This window comes from Rhipicephalus sanguineus, chromosome 6 (assembly GCF_013339695.2).
Source record: "Rhipicephalus sanguineus isolate Rsan-2018 chromosome 6, BIME_Rsan_1.4, whole genome shotgun sequence".
NCBI classification, from domain to species: domain Eukaryota; kingdom Metazoa; phylum Arthropoda; class Arachnida; order Ixodida; family Ixodidae; genus Rhipicephalus; species Rhipicephalus sanguineus.
In genome coordinates, this window is record NC_051181.1 from 166,502,724 (window position 1) to 166,526,165 (window position 23,442).

At 46.0% G+C, this 23,442-nt stretch overlaps 1 protein-coding gene and 1 long non-coding RNA gene across 2 annotated transcripts; one reads left to right on the forward strand and one right to left on the reverse strand.

The window, feature by feature from the left end:
- Window positions 1-1,957: 1,957 nt before the first annotated feature.
- LOC119397005 (uncharacterized) lies at window positions 1,958-12,655 on the reverse strand. Its single transcript, XR_005184522.2, has 3 exons — window positions 12,477-12,655; window positions 8,714-8,852; window positions 1,958-2,111 (listed from the first exon to the last, which is right to left on the reverse strand). It is a non-coding gene; the product is annotated as an uncharacterized LOC119397005 (long non-coding RNA).
- A 7,042-nt stretch (window positions 12,656-19,697) lies between these two features.
- On the forward strand, window positions 19,698-23,017 carry LOC119397696 (uncharacterized). The gene is made up of 4 exons (XM_037665118.2): window positions 19,698-19,914; window positions 20,823-20,965; window positions 21,140-21,268; window positions 22,259-23,017. The coding sequence occupies exons 1-4, from the start codon at window positions 19,725-19,727 to the stop codon at window positions 23,015-23,017; spliced, it is 1,221 nt and encodes a 406-aa protein (XP_037521046.1). The 5' UTR covers window positions 19,698-19,724.
- Window positions 23,018-23,442: the final 425 nt, after the last annotated feature.

Sequence of the window (23,442 nt, forward strand, 5' to 3'; positions counted from 1 at the left end):
TGATTGCGCGAAGCGCCATCTGCTTCCTGCTGCAAGCGTCGTGGCGACTTCCTGTTTACTTTTCTGGCTCCAACGCGTGCGTTCAACTTCCAAACTTCTGCGCTGATCTACGTGACATTGTGAAATCTATATGGATATATACGTGGTGGTCCTATGTAGCACCACCCGGAGCATCAAGCACCAATATTTGATATGCGACACTTTGCCTACTGGTCGTCAGAAGGTAAGCAAAACGCCACTGCATCCTGCACAAACTTGCGCGGCCCGCCTGGTAAGGCGAATATGTAGTGCTTCTACGGCTACCGCTGCCCTTGCATTTGGGAATGACGCTTTTCTGCTTTAATATCGCGTTAACTATAGCGACCAAGGCCTGCGTGTTTAATGTGGAAGAGCGTGAGCTGCGCATACACGGACTTTAGAGAATAGACGACGCATCGTGTTTTCTGTTCTCGTTCGAAACATGTCCTCAGTTCTCGATCGATTCCAACGAACTAGGAGAACTTTCTGTCCGGATTTTTAAAACGATATCGCATTTGTTCTTCCGCATGGTCACAAATAGACACCACATGGAAAGAAGTGAGATTGTACGAATGAAATTGCTCTCCAAGAAAAGGTGGACAGAAATATGGGCTTCAGAGCAGTGTGCATAGATTGCAATATTTAAAGTATAGCAAGACGATTTAGACAACCTGTAGTCACATGAACCTGGCCACACAGCATTTGTACAGAATCGTCTCTCGTCTCAGGGTATCATTAACGTCTATCGCTCATCCTTTATAAGTTAAATGCGGCCGCCGTGGCCGGGATTCGTTCCCGCGCCCTTCGGATCAGCAGTCGAGCACCATATTCACACCACCGTGGCGCGTCTCTTTGATAGGGTCCTTCTATGCCAAACGTCCGCGTCATTGCACTCGTACTTCTCAAGATTCTGTTCTAAAAATCGTGGCCAAGCTTTTTTGTGCAATATTCGGCTTCCTTCATGAAACTGTCATTGTAAGAAAATTTTTTTCTGTGTCCTTGGGAGGGATTTGAACGTTGCCATAGTGGTTGCTAGAAAAGGAATGGTGATTTCTTATTTCCTCCCATTGCGTCCGCTATTCTGTCTCGCGATATGCTTTGTGGTGAAGCAAAAAGGCCATTCTGCGTCCATTCTGAGAATTTTTAAAAAATTCTACAATGTATATCAACACAATACAATAACACCACATGCCAGGATAGTTGCCAGTAAGTGTGTCAAAAAAGTATGGAGGTCGATGACCGAGAAGTTTCAAAGAATAAGGGGTGTGTCAAAAAAGTATGGCGGTCGATGACCGAGAAGTTTCAAAGAATGAGGGGCGCAAACATAGAAAAATGTGTAAATGGGGTGTCGCACCACCCATATACACAGAAATACGAATAGACCACATCGAAGTCCAAGTGCCAAATTGCCAGACGAACTTTTTTTTTTTTTTTTGATTCAATTCTGCCAAAGACAGCATCTGAATAGAACCACCTCCTCGCCTTTGTCGCCAACATTGTATAATGTACATGTATTAACAACTCTCCTCTGTAACGCTATTTGGAATTGAGAGTGAGTTAAAGAAATGCATGACTCATGTTCAGGCACATGCAGTTTAGTGATGCAGTGAAATTAAAATTGCACTTGTTTCAAATGGTGTACAAAGGAAATTCGATTCTGAAAGTTTAATTATAGGTGATTTTTGTTTTAAGTGAGAAAAATTTATGTTGAGCATGTGCCGCGTCCTTGGACGGCAGCTCGTAAGTCTGCTTCACTGCGCTGCGTGCTTCCTTGGGGCAAGGGAAAGATGCAACGGCCACACAAGTGGCAAGATTTTATGCTGCTTTGTGTATTTCTATGCTTTGACAAGCATCCATCGGCTTTCTGCAGTGCCACCGATCCGCCATGTTTCAGATGGTTTGTTCAGAAATATACTGTTATAGTATAATAAAAGTATACAACAAACACTGGGGATACACTTTAATTCTTTTTTGCAGCTCCCATAAACGTGACTCGCACATCCGCAGGTCGTCCTTTGGCCGCATCCCTTGGAAGCACATAAAATGAGCATTGCGAATGACGCGTCTACTGCTTCCTTGTCATACAGGAGAGCCTGTAAAAAAAAGTGAGAGCGATAAATATATAAAAGGACAGTGCCGCCTTACAATTACTGTGCTGAAGTGAGTGCCAACAAAAGCTGCACTAAGTGCAAGGCTCGTTCTTAAAAGGTGTTAAAGGGGTACTGACACGAAAAATTTCAGTTGTTTTTTTGCGTCAAATGCGAGGCCAAGCCCTCAAGAGCCTACAAACGGTAGTGCTAAGCGCAAGTGCACCCTGAAAAAGTAATTACAATATGTTTTAAAAGCTAGTTTCGGTTCCTACTGTACCCTGATGTCACAACACGGTATGAGCTTCTCGTCACGTGCTTGCACAATATATAGTGACGTTTCTACGGCTGCTCAGCACCATGGCTCCGTTGATGACGCACAAGCGGCCATTTTGAACGTTTCGCTGACGCACAAGTGGCCATCTTCGAAGTGTTGGTACCTGACGTCATCACAACTAGCCAGACTGCTGCGTGTGAAGTCACCAGAATTAGTACTGTAGCCTGACGTCAAGCTAGTGTCGGTGTCGGTAGGTGCGCCATGGAAAAGTTACTTTCATATAAACATAAAATATCTGATAGCCTTTGCTGAGCTTCACACTTGCTCAGAGGCGTCTCTGCATACAGGAGATTTGTATGGCGGAGTAAACTCGCCTTCAAAAAAAGGCGTCAGTACCCCTTTAAGCGCCGGTTACACACACAAGTCAAAAGTTAAAGGGGCCCTGCAACATTTTTCGAGCATGCTCAAAAAGCGCTGCCGATCGGTAGTCGAGGCTCCCGAGAACACGCGAGCCAAATATATAGCGATGCGCACGGCCTGGAAGTTACAATAAATTCTCAAAGTCAGCTGAAAATCGCTCCCTCTTCTCTCGACAAATGATGTATTAGTCCGCAAAATAGACGCGATTTCGGCAGTTCCACCATTGCTGATGTCATAATCACGATAACACCCTCACTATTACTTTCGTTGTTAATTTTGAGTTCAATAAGTAGATAATATGTATGTTTACTATTTTGTTATCGCGTTGAAAAAACACCGAAACAAAATCATTTAGATAGCACTTCCGGTCTCACCGACAGCTGCTGCTCGTAGTTGCGTGGTCCGTTTTCTTCGCCCATGCGCAGTTGCCGAAAAACAATATTTCGTGCTTTTGGACCATCGCCGGTTGCTGTTGAGAGTGGCAGCCGTTCGAGTGGTTGCCTCGTCAGCTGGGAACTGCATCGTCGGCACGTTCTCACGACCGACCGAGGCAGGGCAGCATGTCTCCGAAAACAATGCTGGCGTCCGGTAATGGCGTGCGCTTCGGGGTCTTCTGCCAGTGCTCGTCTTACGAGGCGGTGTATCGGAGTATGGCCGAAACCGATCTCAGCTGTCATTCAGTCAAACGAGCGCGCAGGTTTGCTTCCATGGTTTGCAAAGCGATGAAAACACTACGGCGTTCGAGGTGCACACCAACATTACCAAACCGACGCGCAGTTTTCAAGCACGCGCTATACGGCTCTCGACGAGAACGACGCAGCCGACCGGAAGTGGCGGCACAGACCACGTGGTTGCGCCCAGACGTGAGAGAGAAAAAAAATGAAGAAAAAAATTTCCGCCGGCGCTCTGGGCGGAGCCTCGCTCGTCTGCGCTCCTCCCTCGACTCGCTGCCTAGCTCTCCGCGCGCTCGCTGCGTTGAGTGAGGGAGAAAGCGCGGAATGTGATCTCTTAATTTGGAACACCACTTAGACTTGACGGATTCGAAAATTTTGCGGCATATGACTCGTGAAGAGTCATACGTCATAATGAGACTATTCCAATATAACTAAGAAAGGTGTTGCAGGGCCCCTTTAAGTATAAGTTCGTCTTTGAATGCGCAGTAAGTGAAGAGAAAAAAAAAAACTGGGGGCAGCTACGTACTATTGGCGCGAAGACTGAGGAAACAAAGCTGGTGGCGTTCCCCTCCTCCTCACCCTCTTCTCCCTTCCACCCATTGCTATAGTGTACTATTAAAGAATATGCTATGCTCACCGGTCTCCCTCCTCCTCACACTCACTTCTGTTTCCCTTCCCTTTTCCATACTATTGGGCATGAGGCCCACCACTGGAAAGCTGGCGCCACTGTCAATGTGACAGATAGACATGATCACCAGTAGCATTGTCTGCTTAGGGAGCACCGACATGTGCTGAAAACAATATTTTTGAATAGCACCTGCGCTGCAATTTTGACTAAATGAGGAGTTCTCCCGCTTCAGCTGAGCACTTGACAACACTTGAAAGCACAGCAATATGAAAACGTGAGCTTAGTAACTTCGTAACGTACTCGTTACTATTTCCGAACTGTAACTGCTGCCGGCCAATTCGTCTGCTGAGCGCCTATTTAACGTATAGGTGCGGACGTATTCACTAAGAGAGGCAATCTTTACGATGACAGCTTTGAAATGCAGCTGTTGCTTAAATTCAACAAGAAGTTGTGGAAACTTCTCCTTACAGTAATCTGTGCGGTAACTTTGTTTTCAAAAAGGAATGTGCTTCTTTCGATCAACTGTGGGTACACGTTTCTGTAGTTATTAAATTTTTCCACGAATTAGGCTGATCTTGAACACTTTCACATAAACGCTCGCAATTCTCGCGGCAATTATACAGGTTGTGATGTTTCTTTACGAAGAGCGTTGATGATAAATCTTCTTTTGTGCAGTCACACTGCGAAAAAGTTCGGCATATCCCTCGCCTTGTGGGAATCGGTTCCATGCAAAGCAGTCAGCGAGTAGCTGTGCGTGCTGCATTTTTTGGCTTTGAGCCAAGGAATACAAATGTAAAGCTTATTAGACTGCTTGAAAAGCAGAGCTAACACTGGAACCGCCATTAAAATTATCCCGACATGACGCCTGAATCATAGGAGTATGTAAGTATTGCTTATTGCCTTGTTATAAAATTAGATAGCCAGCACTGCAATCACAACTGACCTTGCACCGACATTACGCCTGTGTTGGTTTTTTTTTCCGAAATCAGTTTCAAGACCTGGCGTAGCTCTGTGGTAGAATACCTGACTGCCACGTTGAATGCCTGGGTTTGATTTTCTGCTGGGGTCCTGATTTTTAATGTTTGAATTCGTTAGGTCAACGCTGCTGATATCGGTTTTCTTAACGCACTCGCATTTAATTTACCAATGTCTGTCTCCGCCGTTCCTGGGTTGATATATACTGTCAGTCACCCGTGGCACATACCCGCATACTGCAGCTTGTGGTATACGGGTGTGTACCACACCTATGTAGAGGAAAGGGTTTGACGACGTATGCGAAAGGATTTTAACATTATTCATGTCATGACCAGACTATTGTGTTCGTCAAATTCTCTTACCCTCCGATGCCAGTTTTGGCCCACACTAAGTTAGAACACCAGATGTAGGTAGCTAGATAGGTAGATAAGTATACATAGAAACGTTCAAAGTGCCTTTGGTTCGCTAAGGAATGCTTCACGTTTAAAATGGCTTTACCATGTGTCACGCGAGTTAGAAGCCATCACATCTAACTGTCCAGGCGACTTTAGGTAACTATACTCTTGCCAAGGTACGATACATTTGTCCAACTTATTCTCCTTAAAGGAGTACTGACACGATTTTGAAGTGCAGCAAAACGGACGTTTTTTGGTTTCCTTGGCATGTAGTGTCAACGCTCTTCCCACACCGCATCCGGGAAACACGTATAAATATTTAAGTTTGATTTTAAAGTTTTGATCTCCCAGCATCTGCAAGGCAGCTTCACCGCATGGAGAGCCCTATGACGTTTCAAGTCAGCTCACTTGGTTTGCGAAATCTGGGTTCTGCATGCAGCCTAAATCACAGAAATCGCTGTCGGAGGCACTGGACGACAGTTCACTCATCATGAACCACGTTCGACTGACAGCAAAGGACAGCAGGTGCATATTTCGTGGGTTGCAGTCTGCCCGTGACGTCACGGGCAGACTTGACACGTCACTGTGAAGCCGCCCTCTCGAATCCGAAACCGAAACTGCTGGTTGAAAGAAGCGGTATTAAAATTATATGCAATGCGTCCCCAGGCACCACGACACTCTTTTTAGGGTTCTCGACACCCGTGCTTTCATTTAGAGCAAAAACCCGAAAATTTTTAAAATTCAAGTCAGTACTCCTTTAAATCTGTACTTCACGTAAAATTGTCATTTGGGCTAGAAGTTTTATGTAAATATATAAACATCAGCTTTATAAAATTGTTACTTGGGATTCCTGCAGCAATAATGCAGTGATTAATATTCTGACCATGAAGTAACGGCAAAAGTAACGTCCGTTACTTTTTTTCGGTAAATGTAATGGTAACACGTTAACTTTTTAAGAGGTAACGTAGGGCGGTAACGCGTTCCTTTTTTGTTAGTGTAACGGGTAACGTATTTAGTTACTTTTTCTCAGTAATGCCTACAACACTGACAATTATAGATGCTTATTTATGCTACGGCTGCGTCATCGCTTAATTGAGGCTTCATTCTCGTATGAATCCATTTATTTATACAGACGGACCACTGTAGTAGAGTATATTTCTTTGGTGAATTCCATTGGCAGATTCGGAGCACTTTCGGTAGCAGTTTTTCTGCTCCATTCAGAGCAAGTCCATTCCATTGGCGGATTGAGAGTGCTCCCTGTATGTTTCATTGGCAGATCTGGAGCAGCTCCCTCTACTCCGCGAAAAGCGGCGGATTCGACCGGAAAAAAGTCGCAAGCTCCCAGCGCGTGCACGCAGAGCGTGGCGTACCGCATGCGCGATGCAATGTGCTGTCTGACCGCACCCGTTCTCTCCGCTCGCGCCCGTGAAGGCGAAAACGGCGCAAAAACGCAAGGAATGCTAGGCGCTTGCGAAGCAAATGTGCACTAGCGGCCCCTACCATTTGGTCTGGCGGGGCCCTCGTGTTCCATTGACAGATTTCCTTTGGTTGCTCTCCGCCGGAGTGGAGTGCTCCGGCGCAGAGTTCGTCGGCCACTCCGAATCCACCAGTGGAATTCACCATTCAGAAGCGTGAAAATCTGGGCCGGTTAGTTCATGTTAGGTGCGAGGAAACCAGCAAAACTCAAAAACAAGGACGATAGAAGAAGGCACATTCAAGCGCACACCATCGCCGGAAACGGTGTGTGCTTGAATGTGCCTTCTTCTATCGTCCTTGTTTTTGAGTTTCGCTGGTTTCCTCGCACCTAAATTCACCATTAGGGATTGCCCACATTTCATGCAAGAAGATTGTTTGGGGATGCCCCATCACGGCGACCGCTCGCAGTGTGCACCCACTGTACAATTTATGTAAACAGATAGCGCCTGTAAGCAACCCTGTGCTTTCTTTTCATCCAAGATTATTATTTGATTGTAAAAACTTCTTTCGTTTGAAAGTATCCACAGAAATGTCTGTTAGGGCTTCCACGTGATGTTTTCACAGAGCGCCGATAGCGAAACCTATGAGGAGTGCGCCGGCATTATCCTACCTAGAACGCAAGTGCAGTGCATCCGATAAGAGGATGACTCCATAACTCCTCGCCTCCAATACTATACAAGACTGTTGTGCTATGCTTTACGGTCTCCGCTCCTCCTAACATTACTCCTTACCCTCACTTCCTTTCCCACCCCGTATTATACTATACTATGCAAAGCTATGCTATGCTAGAAGCTGCTTGGCACATATCCACATTTTGTGGCACATACCTGTAGAGTTTTTGCTAACACCTCACGGTGGAACTTCTTTCACAAGTAACCGTCGAATGGCTTCTTTGAAGGAGTTTATTGCCTCACGAATCAACCGCCCCAAAAATTTTTAAATCCGTGCGTACGAGCGGAGTTAGAGATTTGTTCGCACGCTGTAATTGCTTTCTCTCTCATCCCAACGAGCGCACTGGAAGCTAAGCAGGGGAGGGATGGCACAGGGGAAAGAAGTTACATCATCTACACGTCATGACTTGGTGCACTTTTTCTTTGTTTTCTTTTTCCTTTCGAACGCATCGTGAGTGCATGCGCAGGCACGTGGCACGTTAACTATGCAGCTGACGATGCTCAAGTCAGCTGACAGCCCGTGAATTTGGGTATATGGCATAATTTGTAGAAAGAAGAGGGAACGATTTCTAGCTGACTTTCAGAATTAATGGTAAATTCCAGGCCTTGTGCTGCGCTATAATGTTTGGCTCGCGTGCTCTCAGGAGCCTCGACTACCGATCGGCAGTGTTTTCTAACCATGCCGAAAAAGTGTGTCAGGGCCCCTTTTAAAGAACTTCGCTGTTGAAAAAAAAAGGAAATAGCAGGGGGACAAGCCAGGAGAGTGCTGCCCTCACTTGTTCCTCTCCTAATTCTTTCTTTTTTGATAGTGCCAAGTCACCAAAGTATTATGGTTTGTTTAGACGATGATTGCCTAGCAGATAAATGCACACACACATACAGCAGAGGAATGAGCAATTATGATAGAGTTAAACAGAGTGACTGTTAATATGAGGCTGCTAGAAACCTGCTTTCACTTGTGGAGCTGACGTTCAGCCTTCATTTCTGTGGTTGGTGCATGAAGACTAGGACTGTGTTTTGTTCTATCTAGCACAACTGAGCAACCTTGTACAGTGCATGCACGTGGCCCTGTTTACATGAAAGTGTGTTCACCTTTGCAGCTCGCAGATGTTGAACAGCTGATGGCGGAAGGAGAATGCCAATATCTTCCTTGTACATTTCAAAACAATTCTTGAACATGTAATTCCCGTCCAGAAGTGTTGCGTCCTTTAGTCATCCTACCGTGTTGCTCCTGAAATGCCAATAAAAAGTACAATGTGAAAATTTGCTCTGGTGTCTCTAATTAAAGACATTATTCAGACTGCATGTTCAGACTCCAAAACTTCCATATTGACCAAGCATATTCACTGAACCAAGTGTGCAAGGTGCATTTCAGTCCATAATCAGAACAGGCATTCCAACTATTTCTCAAGGTCGTGAATTAAAACCGTGATTTGTGTTAAATTTGACAACAGCAGCATGCTTGGGCACATAGTGCATGTTGATGTTGGGCAGCAGCTCGTTATGCGCAGTTTTTAGCAAATCTTTAACATTAATTTTTATGCACATGGCTGTTCAGCGACAGCGACCATACGTAGTAGTGTAATAGGGTTTCACTGGAGAACAACGGATGCCTCACAGCGGTGGGGCTGCAGATGTTTACAGCCAGCCACTTTTGTGATGTGCAGAATGCTGAAACGAGCAAATACATTTGTTTTCTCAACAATGCCTGTGCATTGATTGATTGTGCCACTTAAAGGGACTGACAACCAATTTTTAGGGCACCTATCTTCTTTAGCGCAATGGAAAGCTAACTGGTCAGATTGTCTAGCCATGGAATGGTAACGTGGAAAACGCCGTGAAACATTTTTAATCAGAATTTTTCTATCTGCGGCGAATATGAACTCTTAAACAAACTTGACAACACATGCTGCAAACAATGAATCCAAGAGCAGTTTGTGTTTTAGCGCGAAGCTTTACTGCGCATGCGTGCACTCTGCGCGCATGCGCCGCGGCTGGACATGGGCCACTGGCGGCTGCGAAGGCAGCGCCGCTTCTCACCATGCAACTTATTTTACCTCGTAGGCAGCACAGAACTGAGCGGGGATAGATAATAATATGCATACTCTAACTTTGAGGACCAATTATGGCGTGCATGACAGCATCACACTACGTATACGTACAGAAAAGTGACCGACTTCATAATCCAGCTTCAAGGCTCTTCCGCTAGGCTGCGCAACATAGCGGTTTTTGTTACTTTTAAGCACGATTTAAAAATATAAATCCTATTCGCAACGCGAAAAGGATGCTGGAATCTGTCACTATATTTCACGGTCTTTTCATTTTTACCAGGATCTAATAGCACGTTCTGCCCAGTTGTCGGTCCCTTTGAAGGCCCCCTGACAACACAACTTCAAAGCCAAAATCTTCTGTGTTCCATTCTCCCGCATACATAGGTAACTCAAGCCATGTATTACTGATGAACATAGTCTTAAACGCATTTTAATATGGTCTCAAAGGAAGCGCAAGTGCCCGAATTGGTGACAACTTGTGACCTCATTATCAGTATGATGCATTTAGTGGCTACTCAGGCTCACTGGTAATTCACCTGTTCTACGAGCATAGTCGACATCAATGACGGACAAGCTTGCAGGGCGCACAACGAGGGCTATCGTCATTCACCTCTCTTGCTTTATTCTTGGGCTGCTTTCTAGGTGCTTCTGGATGCTTACGCCAGTGGTATTTTAAACATTGCAAGATATAAACAAACATTCAAATAGTGGTGAGGTTTTTTTTGTTCCCAAGGGGGGCTGTGAAATGGGTGCCCTGCCGGCAGCTGTACTTTAGTAAACAAAATTCGGCAGAAGCTCCCTCGTCAAGTCACCTGCTCAAGAAACTCAACCACCTGAACGGAATGGAGTCACTATTTTACTTCTTCTCATGCTGGTAATAAATTGCTTGTATCTAAAAAAAAGGATTTGGAAAAGTTTCCAAGTCACTGTGGTATGTGCGTAAGGTGATTATGACAGTGTACAGCTTCATATTCGTTGTGTGACTGTCAGCTGATTATCTTGGAATATCTCTGCTAGGTACACAACAGTGAAGTTGCTAAACGAAGTTTGCCACCTAAACATGCGGAATGAAAATAATGCTTATGGAGATTAGACGCAGCAGTCTCTAATACAACATATGTGTCACTGCTGCTGGCCCTGGAACAACTGTAAAATAAGCATTACAACAGCTGTAACTTGCAACAGTATAGTATAATAACAGTAATAGTCACGGAACTTTTATTTGGCAGCGAGCATCGCCTGCCTGTGTTACAACATGCTCCGTGTTGACATGAGCTGCGTGACAGTGTGTATTGCAAATTTTTTTTTTTCTCTGACACCATTGATGCCCTAGCAGAGCTGTGCGCCACAAATCTAGCAGGTGGTGACTTGTAAAGCTGACACATCGTGCAAGGCTTGTAAGCCATCTGGCAAGCGGAGTTGCTTCAGCTCATTGCTGCAGTGGGCATCTTGCTCTCGCTATCCACTCAACCTTCAAAATTGGATAGCACAAGATTGAACAGGTCCTGTGCATCTGTGTTCCTTCTAAGTCTTGTTCGATTTCCCATTATGCAATTTTGAAGATTATGAGCCAACTAGCCTATCAACGTATTTTGTTTGTTATCCACCCAACGCTCGCAGGATCCAAGTGTCTGCGGCTGTAGCTTCACCCCTGGAGACACAAACACTTTGCCCGAGTTTAGGCTGATCGGTGATCGTTCCCATATACCTTTTGTTTGTCCGCATGCTTTTGGAGATGGTCACCGTACAAGAGAATATAATAAGAACAGCTGGTAGTGTGGCGGCACATTGCAGAGCAGATCTTCCACACACTTGGTCTCTGTTGCCTGACGGCGCGTGCTCGATGGAGCTTGACCTGTCGAGTGCGCGTGACGGTTGGCTGTTTGACAAGTTGAGGAGGCAAAGCAGGGTCGAGGAGGGTGTCACTATAATTGCTTGCAGCTGCCTTGGTATGCTGTGCGTGGCTCAATTCATGGCGCAAATGATTTGATGATGATGTAGAATAAATTCTTACAAAAAATTTAAAAGACAGTTTCAGGGTCCCTTCAAAGTCAAGTTTACTTGGCTCTTATCCTATTCGAAATTACCTTCGTGAATACATTGGCGTTTTTCCAACTCTCTGTTACATTCGAATTTTTGCATCTTGCCGTATGACCGTGTGCGGTACGGCGTCACTCTCTGCGTACCTTTGCAAAACAAGGCGGCTGAATGAACGGCTTGGGCACTCCAGACAAGCGTGCTTCATACTGTAAGACATGTTTCGGTACATAAAACTAGTACAAGTAATGGCGAAGTTAACGAAACATCGCCCTGCGCACTGTTAGAATAAAATGATAAGTCGTTCTTTAGCTGTTTCTTGTTTACAAGTACCAGGTTTTCAAACGCCCCAGTCGGCCAACAGGATTATTCATTACCGCAGTACAACGAATCTAAGAACTTGCCTAGGATTAACGATAAGGGAGTGCCCTTACTACTAGATGACGATAAAATATCAGTAGTGGTTATCACTTACGCAATGCCGAACATTGGACGAGTTGGTGCAAGTTAATCATGTCGAACTGTAGCGGCTGTAGTGCATGAAAACACAAGATCGGTTCTTTCGCAGAAAACTTTTTTCTGCTCGCGCAGCGATCGTGGATGAGCATCTTGTGCCGCAGTTCGAAATGTTTATCACGCTCCGTATCCACAACGTAAGAACGGCAGCATAGCTATGTGATCACGCTCTCTGATATGTAAATGTAACAGGTACGCCGACATTTCAGACTAGCGGAGCAGAACTCGAAATAACAGAGATCGCTACTTACTTGTGGCAAGGCAGCGCATTGCAGCACCTTCGCTCTGTTTCGCCCTCGACGTCCGTCAATCAAGCAAAGGCAGTACTAGACGTTCTCTGAGGCAGTCACGACGAAGTCGCTACGGGACACCGGTTCACGGACTACGCTGTCGAAACGAAAACTGCACGACTCGCGGTCATTGTCGTCGGTACAGAGACAAGAGACGAACGCGCGAACATACACGCACACGTGGAACAGATGGAAAGCCGACCCCGGTCGGCGAAGCGAAGCGGAGTTCCAGAAAGCTCCGCCAAGATGTGACGGCGCCACCATCGAAAATCCCTAGAGATTCTCTCCCTAGGTACCTAGCTTTCGAACACAAAAGGATTTTGTACGACATATAGACGCTCGCGCGCAACTCTGCTACCCCTCCGCTCAGCACACTAATTCTAGGCACTATAGCTCTCTAGCGCTCACCACGGTGACTCGGACGCCCGTTCTCCCAACGTTTATAGATACTTTTTCAGTTCCGTATCTCCTCGCGGCGCGCGTAGGGAGGAGGCGGCCTGTCGCCGCACTCGCCACCACAGCGCTGCAGTCGCACTTTGCGCTATAGAGAGCGAGGGTCGTCTGCTAGCACGAAGGGCTTCTTCGCATGAGCTATTGCACACGGCCGAATGAGAATTGCGCGAACACTGTACATGGTCTTTACTCTCCTTACTTAACATTAATAGGACATTTACTTCAATTTGTGCGCGTTATATTGCGCACAAACATGAAAAGACCTGTACAGACACGCTTCGCAGGCGTCAGTTTTGGGCAATGACAACGTGCTCGCTTCGCTCTGCGCCTTTCCATGTCCGTTTCGTTAAGACTACACTAGTTTGGCTATTGAGCATGCTCCAAAAATACGAATTTCAAACGTAGAAAACTAAGGGTTACATAACATCTCTCAAACACGGGGAAATTTACAACATTTTGTAGTACGAATCAAACATTGCTCTATCAATATACTCGAATTATTCGCCGAGAATTTTTCGCGGTTGGCAAGCATGTCCCGGATTTCGCGAGAACTGACGGACACATATCATTTCAGTAATTCTAGTGCGTTCATTAACACGAAAAAATGTGGTCTAGCCAAGATCACACCATGTTCTGTGCGTAATAATTTTGCAACTTCGCGTTATGTGACGTTTTCAAAAGCCTTGCATTGTACGAAATGATTATGCGCATTTGTATTGTTTCAAAACGACAAGCAACATTCATTTTGGTCAATTAATTCGAACATTGTGGCATCGCAAAAAATATTACATTGTGAAAGCAAACCGAGATCCTTGGTATGCAAAATGAACGTGGAAATTTTTTACACGCGTAGATACTGCACAGCATTGTTGGCAGGCAGTAGCATAACCAGGCATTATATTCGGGGAGGGGGGGTCAGGCCCGTAGCCAAGGGGAAGGGGGGCCCTAGGCCCCCCCCCCCCCGCCTCAAAAATTTTGAAGTATGTGTTTTTACCAAAAATAAATAATGAAAATAGGTGTTGTTCTCAAATAGTCAAGGTTTTCAGCAAGTACCCCCCCACCCCCGAAAAAAAAAATTCCAGGCTACGGACCTGGGGGGGGGGGGGTCAATCACATTTTTTGTGTGTTCGTGCGTGTGTTTGTATGAGTGCGTGGATATATACACATGCAAAATCGAAAAATATCGGACGAGGAAGTTTGACCCCACCCCCTTCCCGGCTACGCTTCTGTTGGCAGGTTTGCTGCCAGCTAATTGTTAAAGCTTGCTTTCTTGCGCTCTCTCTGTGCCCTAATGGTACTGCTGTTTTCCAAGCATTTGGCTTGCGCAAAGAAGTGCATGGGAGTAAATAAAAGTGAAGCCAACAACAGTGTTTGTGCCTCTCGTTATAAGAGCATTCAGCACACCCCAAAACAGGTCACCAAAAAATGTGTGCTTGCTAGCATGCTTGATAGCACGCTCTAACGTACGTGCTTACGTGCAAGCAGTTTCTCTGAAAGGCTACCACTGAGACATTCGCGCACAGTGACCAGCATGGACTCAAGCGGCAGGGAATCCCGCCTACCAAGGGCATCGTATTTGCAGACCTCGCAACGCGTTGTTTTCTTCAATTTGAAAGCCACGTAGCCTGCCAGGTAACAAAAGGCCGTTGCTTCTGGCAGGGGCGTAGCCAAGGAGGGGGGGGGGTTGGGGGGGTTCAACCCCCCCCCCGAAAATTTTCAGTTTTGCTTGCGTATATATACACGCACACATACAAACGCACGCACGAACATACATAAAGTATGGTTGAACCCCCCCCCCCCCCCCGAAAAAAATTTCTGGCTACGCCCCTGGCTTCTGGTAATGGTGCACAGTACCCACGGTCGTCAGAAGCACCTGAGAGGTCACGGAATGGCATGGACATAAGCTGTTGGCACACTTTCTCTTTCATCGCATGTTTCTGGACGAGGACTTCACGACGCTTTTCTTTTTTTTTTTAAATGCGAAGCATTTCTTAGCGAACCTCTGGCACTTTGAGCGTTTCTATCTACGTATCTATCTATCTATCTATCTAGCCGCCTACGTCTAGGTGCTCTCATGATCGCCACCTTCACTTGGTGTAGACCAAAATTTGCATGGAAGGGTAAGAGGATTTGACGAATATGACTGTCGGGTCATTACATTGATAACGTGAAAATCCTGTTGCGTACGTCATGAAACCCTTTCCACTAGACACGTGTGGCGGGTATGTGTTACGGGTATGCGCCACAGGTGATTGACAGTTTATATCGACCTAGGAACCGCCAGAACAGACATTGGTTGCTTAAATGCGAGAGCGTTAAGAAAACCCAACATCGGCAGCGTTGACCGGACGAATGGAAAGAATGAACAGTAGGATCCCAGCAGGAATCGAACCCAAGCCTTCTGCGTGGCAATCAGGTATTCTACCACAGAGCCACGCCAGGTCTATAAACTGGTTTGGAAAAACAGCCTACGCAGGCGTAATATCGATGCAACGTCAATTGTGGTTGTGATGCTTGCTATATAATTTTACAGAACAGCAATAAACAATACGTGATACTCCTACGTGTACTCCTACGATATAGGCATCATATCAGATTAACGTCTGTGGCTCCAGTGTTGGCTCCGCTTTTGTAGCAGTGTATTAAAGATTACATTTGTATTCCTATGATTCAGCAAGCTATATTGAAGCATTGCTCGACCCCAGAGGAATACATGAATGAAAGTTACGTATGATATCCACATCACCGCATCAAAAGTGCACTTAGTCCGGCAGAATGACGCAGTGTCCTCTTCATTTCTTACACGAGGCTGGGCGATGGCCTCATGCTAACCGAGGATGATGCCAGATTGACTGACAGCCGCTTTGTAGACTATGCTACGTAGGCCACATACGCCCAGGTAGCCTACAATACGACAAGCACCATCCACTGATGTTGGTCTACGTAGCACTATCCAGGCCTACCAGCCTCGACGGCATATATCGACAGACAATTTGTCGACGAAATGACCGAGGCATTCACAATTTCCAACAGCTGTACTATACCTCATACTTCACTACATATGGACCCCTCGTCACTGCGATCACGACCGGATCCTATAACAAGTCATGACCAGCTGCTGGTGCTCACCGATCACGGAGATGATGACCTTGTTCAAGAACTGTCAAGAACTTGTTCCACACATGCATACGGGTTCGTGAAACGTGCGTGCATTCTCCATCATAAGGGACACATATAAGCACTACATAGCAGCTTACCGCTTCTGGTGTTGGCAATACCCACGTTGCCGTTGGCAACGTTATCAAACCGTAAACAACTGGTTATATAACACATATGCGGCTCTTGAATATATGTGCGTATGAAATTTATACTGATATTTAGCGTCATTTTGTAGCTTGTCGCTCAGTAAAAAAAATTACGCCACAGTCACCTTCCCGCCACATGCTTCGCATAACACCTACTCCCACGGTACGTGGGATCTGCCGAATTTTTTTTGCACAGATGCTTTCAAATGCACTAAGCAAGGTACAAGTGGCTAAACTTGGTCGCTATGGTATATGGTCTTGCATGTTTTTCTCCGCGGTTTATCGGCGTGAGAAATAGCTCGCACCCAGCTTTCAAGATGCTGCGGATCGGGCGGCGGCGCAAAAAAGTGCCGCTTTTCTACCCGCTGGCACAGCCGGGCACGAAACAAGTTGGCATCGCAAAGCTTGAAAACTGCTTGACTTCCTGTGGCAAGGAATGCTCGGTTGTCTGAATTCACCGAAGTCATCGAGAGTAACCTCGCGCATGCACAGCCAACACACCCAGGAAAAACATTCCATGACAGCCCCTCACGCGGCGAAGCAACTACGGGTACAGTGGCTAGAATTACGGGAAAGAACACGTGTGCCCGCGCGCGCGACAGCGCTATTCACGACTGTGGCGCCCTCTCACTGCCTGGGTAAAAGTGGCGGCCGCCTTCGGCGGAGGAGTTACGGAACTGAAAAAGTATCTACAAACGTTGCGTTCTCCTGCCCCCCCCCCCCCCTCACCTTTTTTTTTCTTTTTCTTCCCACTCATATTCTTCTTTTTCTTCTTTTACCATGCTCTTTTCACTCTCACTGTCCCTTCAATCCCCAGTCCCCCGTGTCGGTTGAGGTGTCCTCACTTGAGAGACAGTTATCGTGCACTCTACACCCAATTTTCATTTTCATTTCCTTCTTCCTTTTAAGCATAGAGTTTCATACAATACCCTAGAGAGGAAACTGGCGCTGCGATCGTTCAACCACCATGGGAATGATGGGAAGTACAGGCTTCGGATTGGATAGCGTTAGCTAGCGAACTGTCTACGGATCTTTTTCTACAGTTTCAGTTTCGTTCTTCGCGAGGCGTGGGTAGTGGGGTGCGTTTCAAAGCATTCAAGCAGCGCCTTTGTTGTTCAAAGAGGCTGAAGACCGCTAGATCTCTTGGTTTCCTGCGACGCTGCAGCTTTACAGGTTGTATTTGACAGTTTTAGCAAAGCGTCGTGCACTCACCGCTGCGCACAGATGTAGCGTCCCATGTCATTGCAGCAAACTGCATCGAGTTCACGTTTGTTTGATAAGCGCGTCTTACCAAAACTCGTTCAAATCAGCTGCAAAACGACGGCGAAGCTAAGTAGACGCACCGTCGCGCTCCTCTGACTCGACTTCAGAACAAAACGAGAGATGCGTTGGAAGCAGACCACTTGAACAGACGCACCTGGCATCGCAGCAGACGATACGTTAAGTGTCTCTCACTCAATACAGTACTGTTATTTCCATAAATAGATAATGCGTACTTTCGAGGGAAAAACAAGCGTGTTTCTTTTCAAGTGTTGTACAAAAATAATTCATTATTTGGTGATGCCAAATCTGGAACACAATTGCGGAGCAATGCATACCCTGGTGGTTGAATTTGTCCAGGTTTCAGTTCCATCTCACGGTCACGCAAACTTTTTGCAATACGTTTTACATACAAAAAGAATGAAGCAAGTTTTAATGGGAATTAACTTCATATCCTTTTGTTTTACACTCGGCAAACAAGCGTTGCGAATCTCAAGAGCCTAATCCATCCGAAGCAAATCCGAAGCCTGTACTTCCCATCATTCCCATGGTGGTTGAAGCGCGTCTCAAGGAGCCCGCGTAGACACTAGCGCCAGATTCCCCTCTGCTTTTAAGAATCACCCCCCCCACCCCACTATAGCTCCACTCCAGAAACGACTCCTGCACCGCACGGAAGTGACGTCATGCGTTTTTCGGTTAGGCGCGCCGTTTGAATATGCCGTGAATTCGCCGAGTCGGCAAGCGAGTATGCCTCCCCATCGGCCTCCCGTCAGCCGGACTTGCTGCTGCTGCGCTGCTGGTGGTCCTGTCTACAGGCCCTTTGATTGCTTTGATATTGGATGTTTGATGATCAGATGCAGCTGGCTGCATCGGTTTCTCCGGCATCCGCGTCAGGAATGTTGATTTGCACGGCTTTTGAAGGCTCCGATGACAGGACGTGGTCTCAGAACTGAGTCACTGGGCGCCTAGATTTCGCGAACGGCTCGCGGTGACGTACTATATCGCGATGAAAAGAAATTCGGCACAGTCGAACTTCAGATATCGCTGGGCAAATCTGTGCTTTCGGCCGACGTCACTGTAGCGCTAGAATATTGCTCCGGCTGGCGCTATCGCATTGCGTGTGTGTCCCGAGTACAAGACATGACTGGTAGATGATAACCATAACAAATAATGATGGACAAGTTGCCATCATTTTTCTAGCAGCTAGCAGTCACTGTTTCTCTTCGCCTCTTGTAGCCACGCCGAATATGCAACACGAAATCTTATGTCGCTCAGTGTACCGTTGGTACCGTCATTGCCTCACGAAGTAATCGGCAGACTAAGTCGCTTCAAAATACTGAAGTGTCGCCGTGATGCTCTAAACTACACTGTACTCTAGGCGATCAGCACTTGATAAACGATGCCCAATGGCAACAGCCGACTGCGTTAGCCCACCTACATACAAAACAGTGCCGCATAGTTTGTCTGCCTTGCTGAATAACACGGCCGGTGACAGCACAGCATGATTTACCTAGCAACGGATGAACGGCCGCTACGTGTTCGCACTTTGCGAAAAACCTTCAGTGCAGGAGCATTGGCCATCGGAGATCACAGGCTTAGTAAACACACTTCGCAGCCGCACTGGGATTTCTTGTGCGTCCGGAGGTTCACACGAACTGTGCAACAACATTTATTTCATCGTCAACCTTACCCTTCGCCACAAGCAAAATGAGGTACTCGGTTGCAAGGACACTTTCACCCTCGAGAACACCACGTTGTTACATCGCAAACTAGAAAATGCAGTACTTCCAATAGCAACGCAACTATCCGCAGATCATCAAACTCTGCCGCACATCGATTTTCTCGCGGCTGCTATGTTCGCCTGCTGTTACCTTTCGCAGCGCCCCCTGGATTTAAGAGCCAGTTCTGTGTGGGATCGGATCGGCTCCTGCACCGCGCGGCGGGTGCGACTGTTTTCACAACAAATCCGTGCAGGGCGGGGCCTCGCCTCGATGACGTAGGCAGCATTTCCTTTTTCTCTCTCCGTTTGGCGGCGCGGTGGTCACCACTTCAACCATTTTCGTTTTTCTTTTTTTTTCTCCCTCTCTCTCTCTCTCTCTCTCTCTCTCTCGGTTTGCGGCGCGAGCGCGCGAGTTTCGTTCGCGGCCGCGGCGTCTTGTTTCGCTTGTGGCCGGATGCGCGGATTGCAACGATGCACGAGTCTTCTGACCGACAGAATGTGATCGAAAAATACCTCCAAGGGTTACATCATCATGAAGACGGCTACTCCCACGGCTACCTGAAGTCAGACGATGAGCTTAAGCTTTTTGAGAGGTCCTTGGCTGCCGTCAACGAGAGGTATGCTGTGCGGACATCAAGAGACCTGAACAAGTCGTCTAAATGTAAGGATGTCTTGATTGCTTTTTAATGTGTCGCTATGCGCGTTGATTTAGCATTGAAAGACGCAGTAGTAACCCGGCAGAACGACTTGTTTTCAGTTAGTGTTAGTGCAACACTAGACAAATGATTTCGCGGTTTTGAAGGTCGGGTTAACATTTTTCTGGTTACTGGTTCAGAGTTTTCCTGGCACCGATTTATTTCGGTTTGAGTGGAGTGTTGCTCTGGTTACCGGGCCATTACCCGAGCTTCAGAAATTCTGATAGACGTAATTGGAACTTAAGTGTTATTTTTTCGGTTTCAGACATGATTAGAACCGCGCATGCAAGCTAATCGTGACTTTAAAAAAATTAATAAGTCTACCCCTGTGCTCTTTACTTAAATGCTTTGAATTCTAGGCAGAGCTGCGCTTGGGCGTTTGTTTTGTATGCATCTGTGCATTTTTTTTGAACATTGAAAAAGCAAACGTGGGCAACACGAGACACTATTTGCAGTGTGACTGTACTCCATGTCGGGACACGGCCGTGTGCGCCATCCGTGGTCCTGCTAGAAGTGTGAATTTGACGTCTAGAGCAAGGCATAGGCCTGATGTCGGACTCTGTATATTAGATGCTGATGTGTCAGCGCCGAGGTTTTTGTCGTATTATATAGTCCCAAGGCCCAACCAAACTGTAGCAAGTTGGTGCTGCTTTCAAGCTGTTATTTTTTAACACCACACAAAAAAGTCTGGGTGATTTATAATTATAATAATTATTATTCTCATTGAGGAGAGCCAAAATTTCTTGACAGAGGCAGCGCATTTTAAGGTTTTTTTGCTGCCATTACACAAAAACTGAAGCTAGATTTGATATTGCCCTCTGCCATGCGTAAAACTAGGCACCCTCATTAAATCGTCTTTACTGTTTATTTTCAGCCAATGTCGTCTTCTCCATGATCCACTCCGGGTGCAGAATCTCTCTTGACAATGTGCCGTTTCGAGTTGTCAAGGAAACCATCAAAGTCTGCATATTTGGAACGGAATACTATAAGAAGACTCCAGGGGAAAAAAAAGACCCGGTATGTCGCATGGTTATGCACTTGCAAACGTTTCAGTCTCATGCAGATATCCAGCAGCCTTTCTATTCAAAGATTGTGCGCAGGCAGTGTACAGAGAATTTACACGATGTTACTGCAGGTTAGGTTGCTTTAGGTTTGCACTAGAAATAAATATTCCTGATTTCATTTATATAGGGTTCGAGCACCACTGATTGGCCGAAGGAGGTGTACGAAAAGAAACGAATGAACCTCCAAGGAACAAAGAAGAAGGGTTGTGCAGCAACAATGACCTTGAAATGGATTGAATTGTACCCAGATTTCCAGGTACGTAATATGCAACCACAAGTAAAAAATATTTGGGGGTTATTTTCTGGAGACCTTTATCATGGCATTTAGGTCTGTGCAAGCCGACAGAAAAGAAACAGTTTTCAAAAATTATTACATTGTCCTTGCAGTGAGCTGTGAAAATTTGTAGCAGATGTTTACCATCATTGCTTCTACTTCTGCCGATAGTAGGGGGTTTTAGTAGAGGGATCGGATAATGATGCCTCCTCTCCGCTTTGACAGCCTTGAACACGCGTTGTGTATCGTTATGGTATGGTTATCGGGGCTAAAAAATGGTCTGCTACAACTCCTTTATATCAGCTTTTCCTGTTGGCCTCAGTGCATGGTGCAGACAAATTTGTCGTGCCATAAGATGTGACACATTAGATTACGTTATTGTATGCTTAATAAAAGGTTTGTTTAGGCTAGTTGGTTGATGATCATTATGGTTTAAAACAGCACGACGAAATGAGGACAAAGTGAAGACAAGACAGAAGACAGCACTGAACTAACAACTGAAAGTTTATTTTCAGCATATATGCTTTAGCAAAGTGAGTTATTGGGCTAGTTGGTTTTGCATAATTAAAATACTGCGCTACAGTTGCCGGGACAAAAGTAGTTAGGGAGATCACGCGTTACGAAGTGGACACAAGCGCAATGGCGCTAACTTCTTTTGTCCCAGGAACTGCAGCGCAGTATTTTAATCAGTATATATGGACGTGAGAAACGGCAAAAAAAAGTGCTAAATATAAAAACAGTACAACACGTGCAGTCTGGGCATCTAAGCCGAGACTGTATGCGTTGTACTGTTTTGATCTTTCGCACTCTATTTTGCTATTTACCACGTGTATATATACTGGAAAAGTGGAAATAAACTTTGCGTTCTTACCTCAGTGCTGTCTTCTGTCTAATCTTCACTTTGTTCTCACCTGGGCGCACTGTTTTAAACCGTAAAGTATGCTCAATATACGTAAAATGTCTACTTTCTAGGTCGACGTGCCCCAGCCATGCGGCCAGACAAAAGAGGGCCGGCTGAAAGCAGACAAGGCCAAGCAGCTGCAGGAGGCACTTGATGCGAAGCAGACTGTGACCAAAGAGACGCGACTATATATTAGAATTGCCGACTGCAGTTCCCATCGTAACCATGGTTTCGAGGACATGGAAGCTTTTAGCCAAAATATGGACAGGAACATTGCTGAGCGCATTCAAATGTTGGCAAGGGAAGGAATTACATGTGTATCGGATGTGAAAAAGTGCCTGTACTATTACGTGCATGATGTACTTTTTGCAAACAAGAAAAAGCCTGATAGCAGCTGCAGGGCCTTTTTCCCAACACATCGTGACATAAGCAACCAGATCCAAGCTGTTCTTCGGAAAGACCGCTTTAGCACAGTGGATCAAGAGAATGCTAGCATCCTTATTGAAAAGATCAGGGGTGAGCAACCCGAATCTTCCATTGTTTATCGTCCGTATGCATCACGCAGCTTCGTGGGTAGCAACGACTCGAACAACGTGGAAGAGAGCGTTGCCAGCGAGTGTGAAGACACGTTGCTGTTCTGCTTCCAGACAAAATTCATGAGAAACATGCTTAAGAAGTATGGAGGCTCAGTAGTTTGCCTGGACGCAACACACAAGACTAGTGACTATGCCCTACCACTTTTCTTTCTTGTTGTGAAAACACCCGATACACGCCAGCTGGTGTGTTTATCATACAGTTCGAGACGGCCCAATGTATCGCTGAGGCTTTAAGCGTTTTCAAGCAGTGGTGTGATAACTGGTCCCCACAGTACTGGATGGTAGATTACAGCAAGGCAGAAATAAGTGCCATCAAGCAAGTGTTTCCAGAGAGTCAAATCTCCATCTGTGACTTCCATAGACTACAGGCATGGCAAAGGTGGCTGCGCAGAAAGGAAAATGACGTATCCGATCCGGATGAAGCCCTGAGACTCATGAAACGTTTAGCCAGTGCTTCAAATCAAGATGAGTTTGACAAGGCGTTTGAAGTCCTTGTCGCTTCAGAGAATTGGAAAAATGACAAATTCCGCAGTTACTTTGAAGCAGTGTGGCTCTCTGTAAAGGAGCTGTGGGTCATGTATTACAGGCTGGAGTTTGATGTTGTCTTGACCACAAATAACGGCATTGAGGCCCAAAACAGGGTGTTGAAGGCACAGTAT

Excerpts from the sequence above, each read along its gene's own strand:
- LOC119397696 (XM_037665118.2), top strand. The coding sequence starts at position 19,725 with ATGCACGAGTCTTCTGACCGACAGAATGTGATCGAAAAATACCTCCAA. Across the intron at positions 20,966-21,139 it reads CAGGGGAAAAAAAAGACCCG|GGTTCGAGCACCACTGATTG; the intron begins GTATGTCGCATG and ends TCATTTATATAG. Across the intron at positions 21,269-22,258 it reads AATTGTACCCAGATTTCCAG|GTCGACGTGCCCCAGCCATG; the intron begins GTACGTAATATG and ends TCTACTTTCTAG.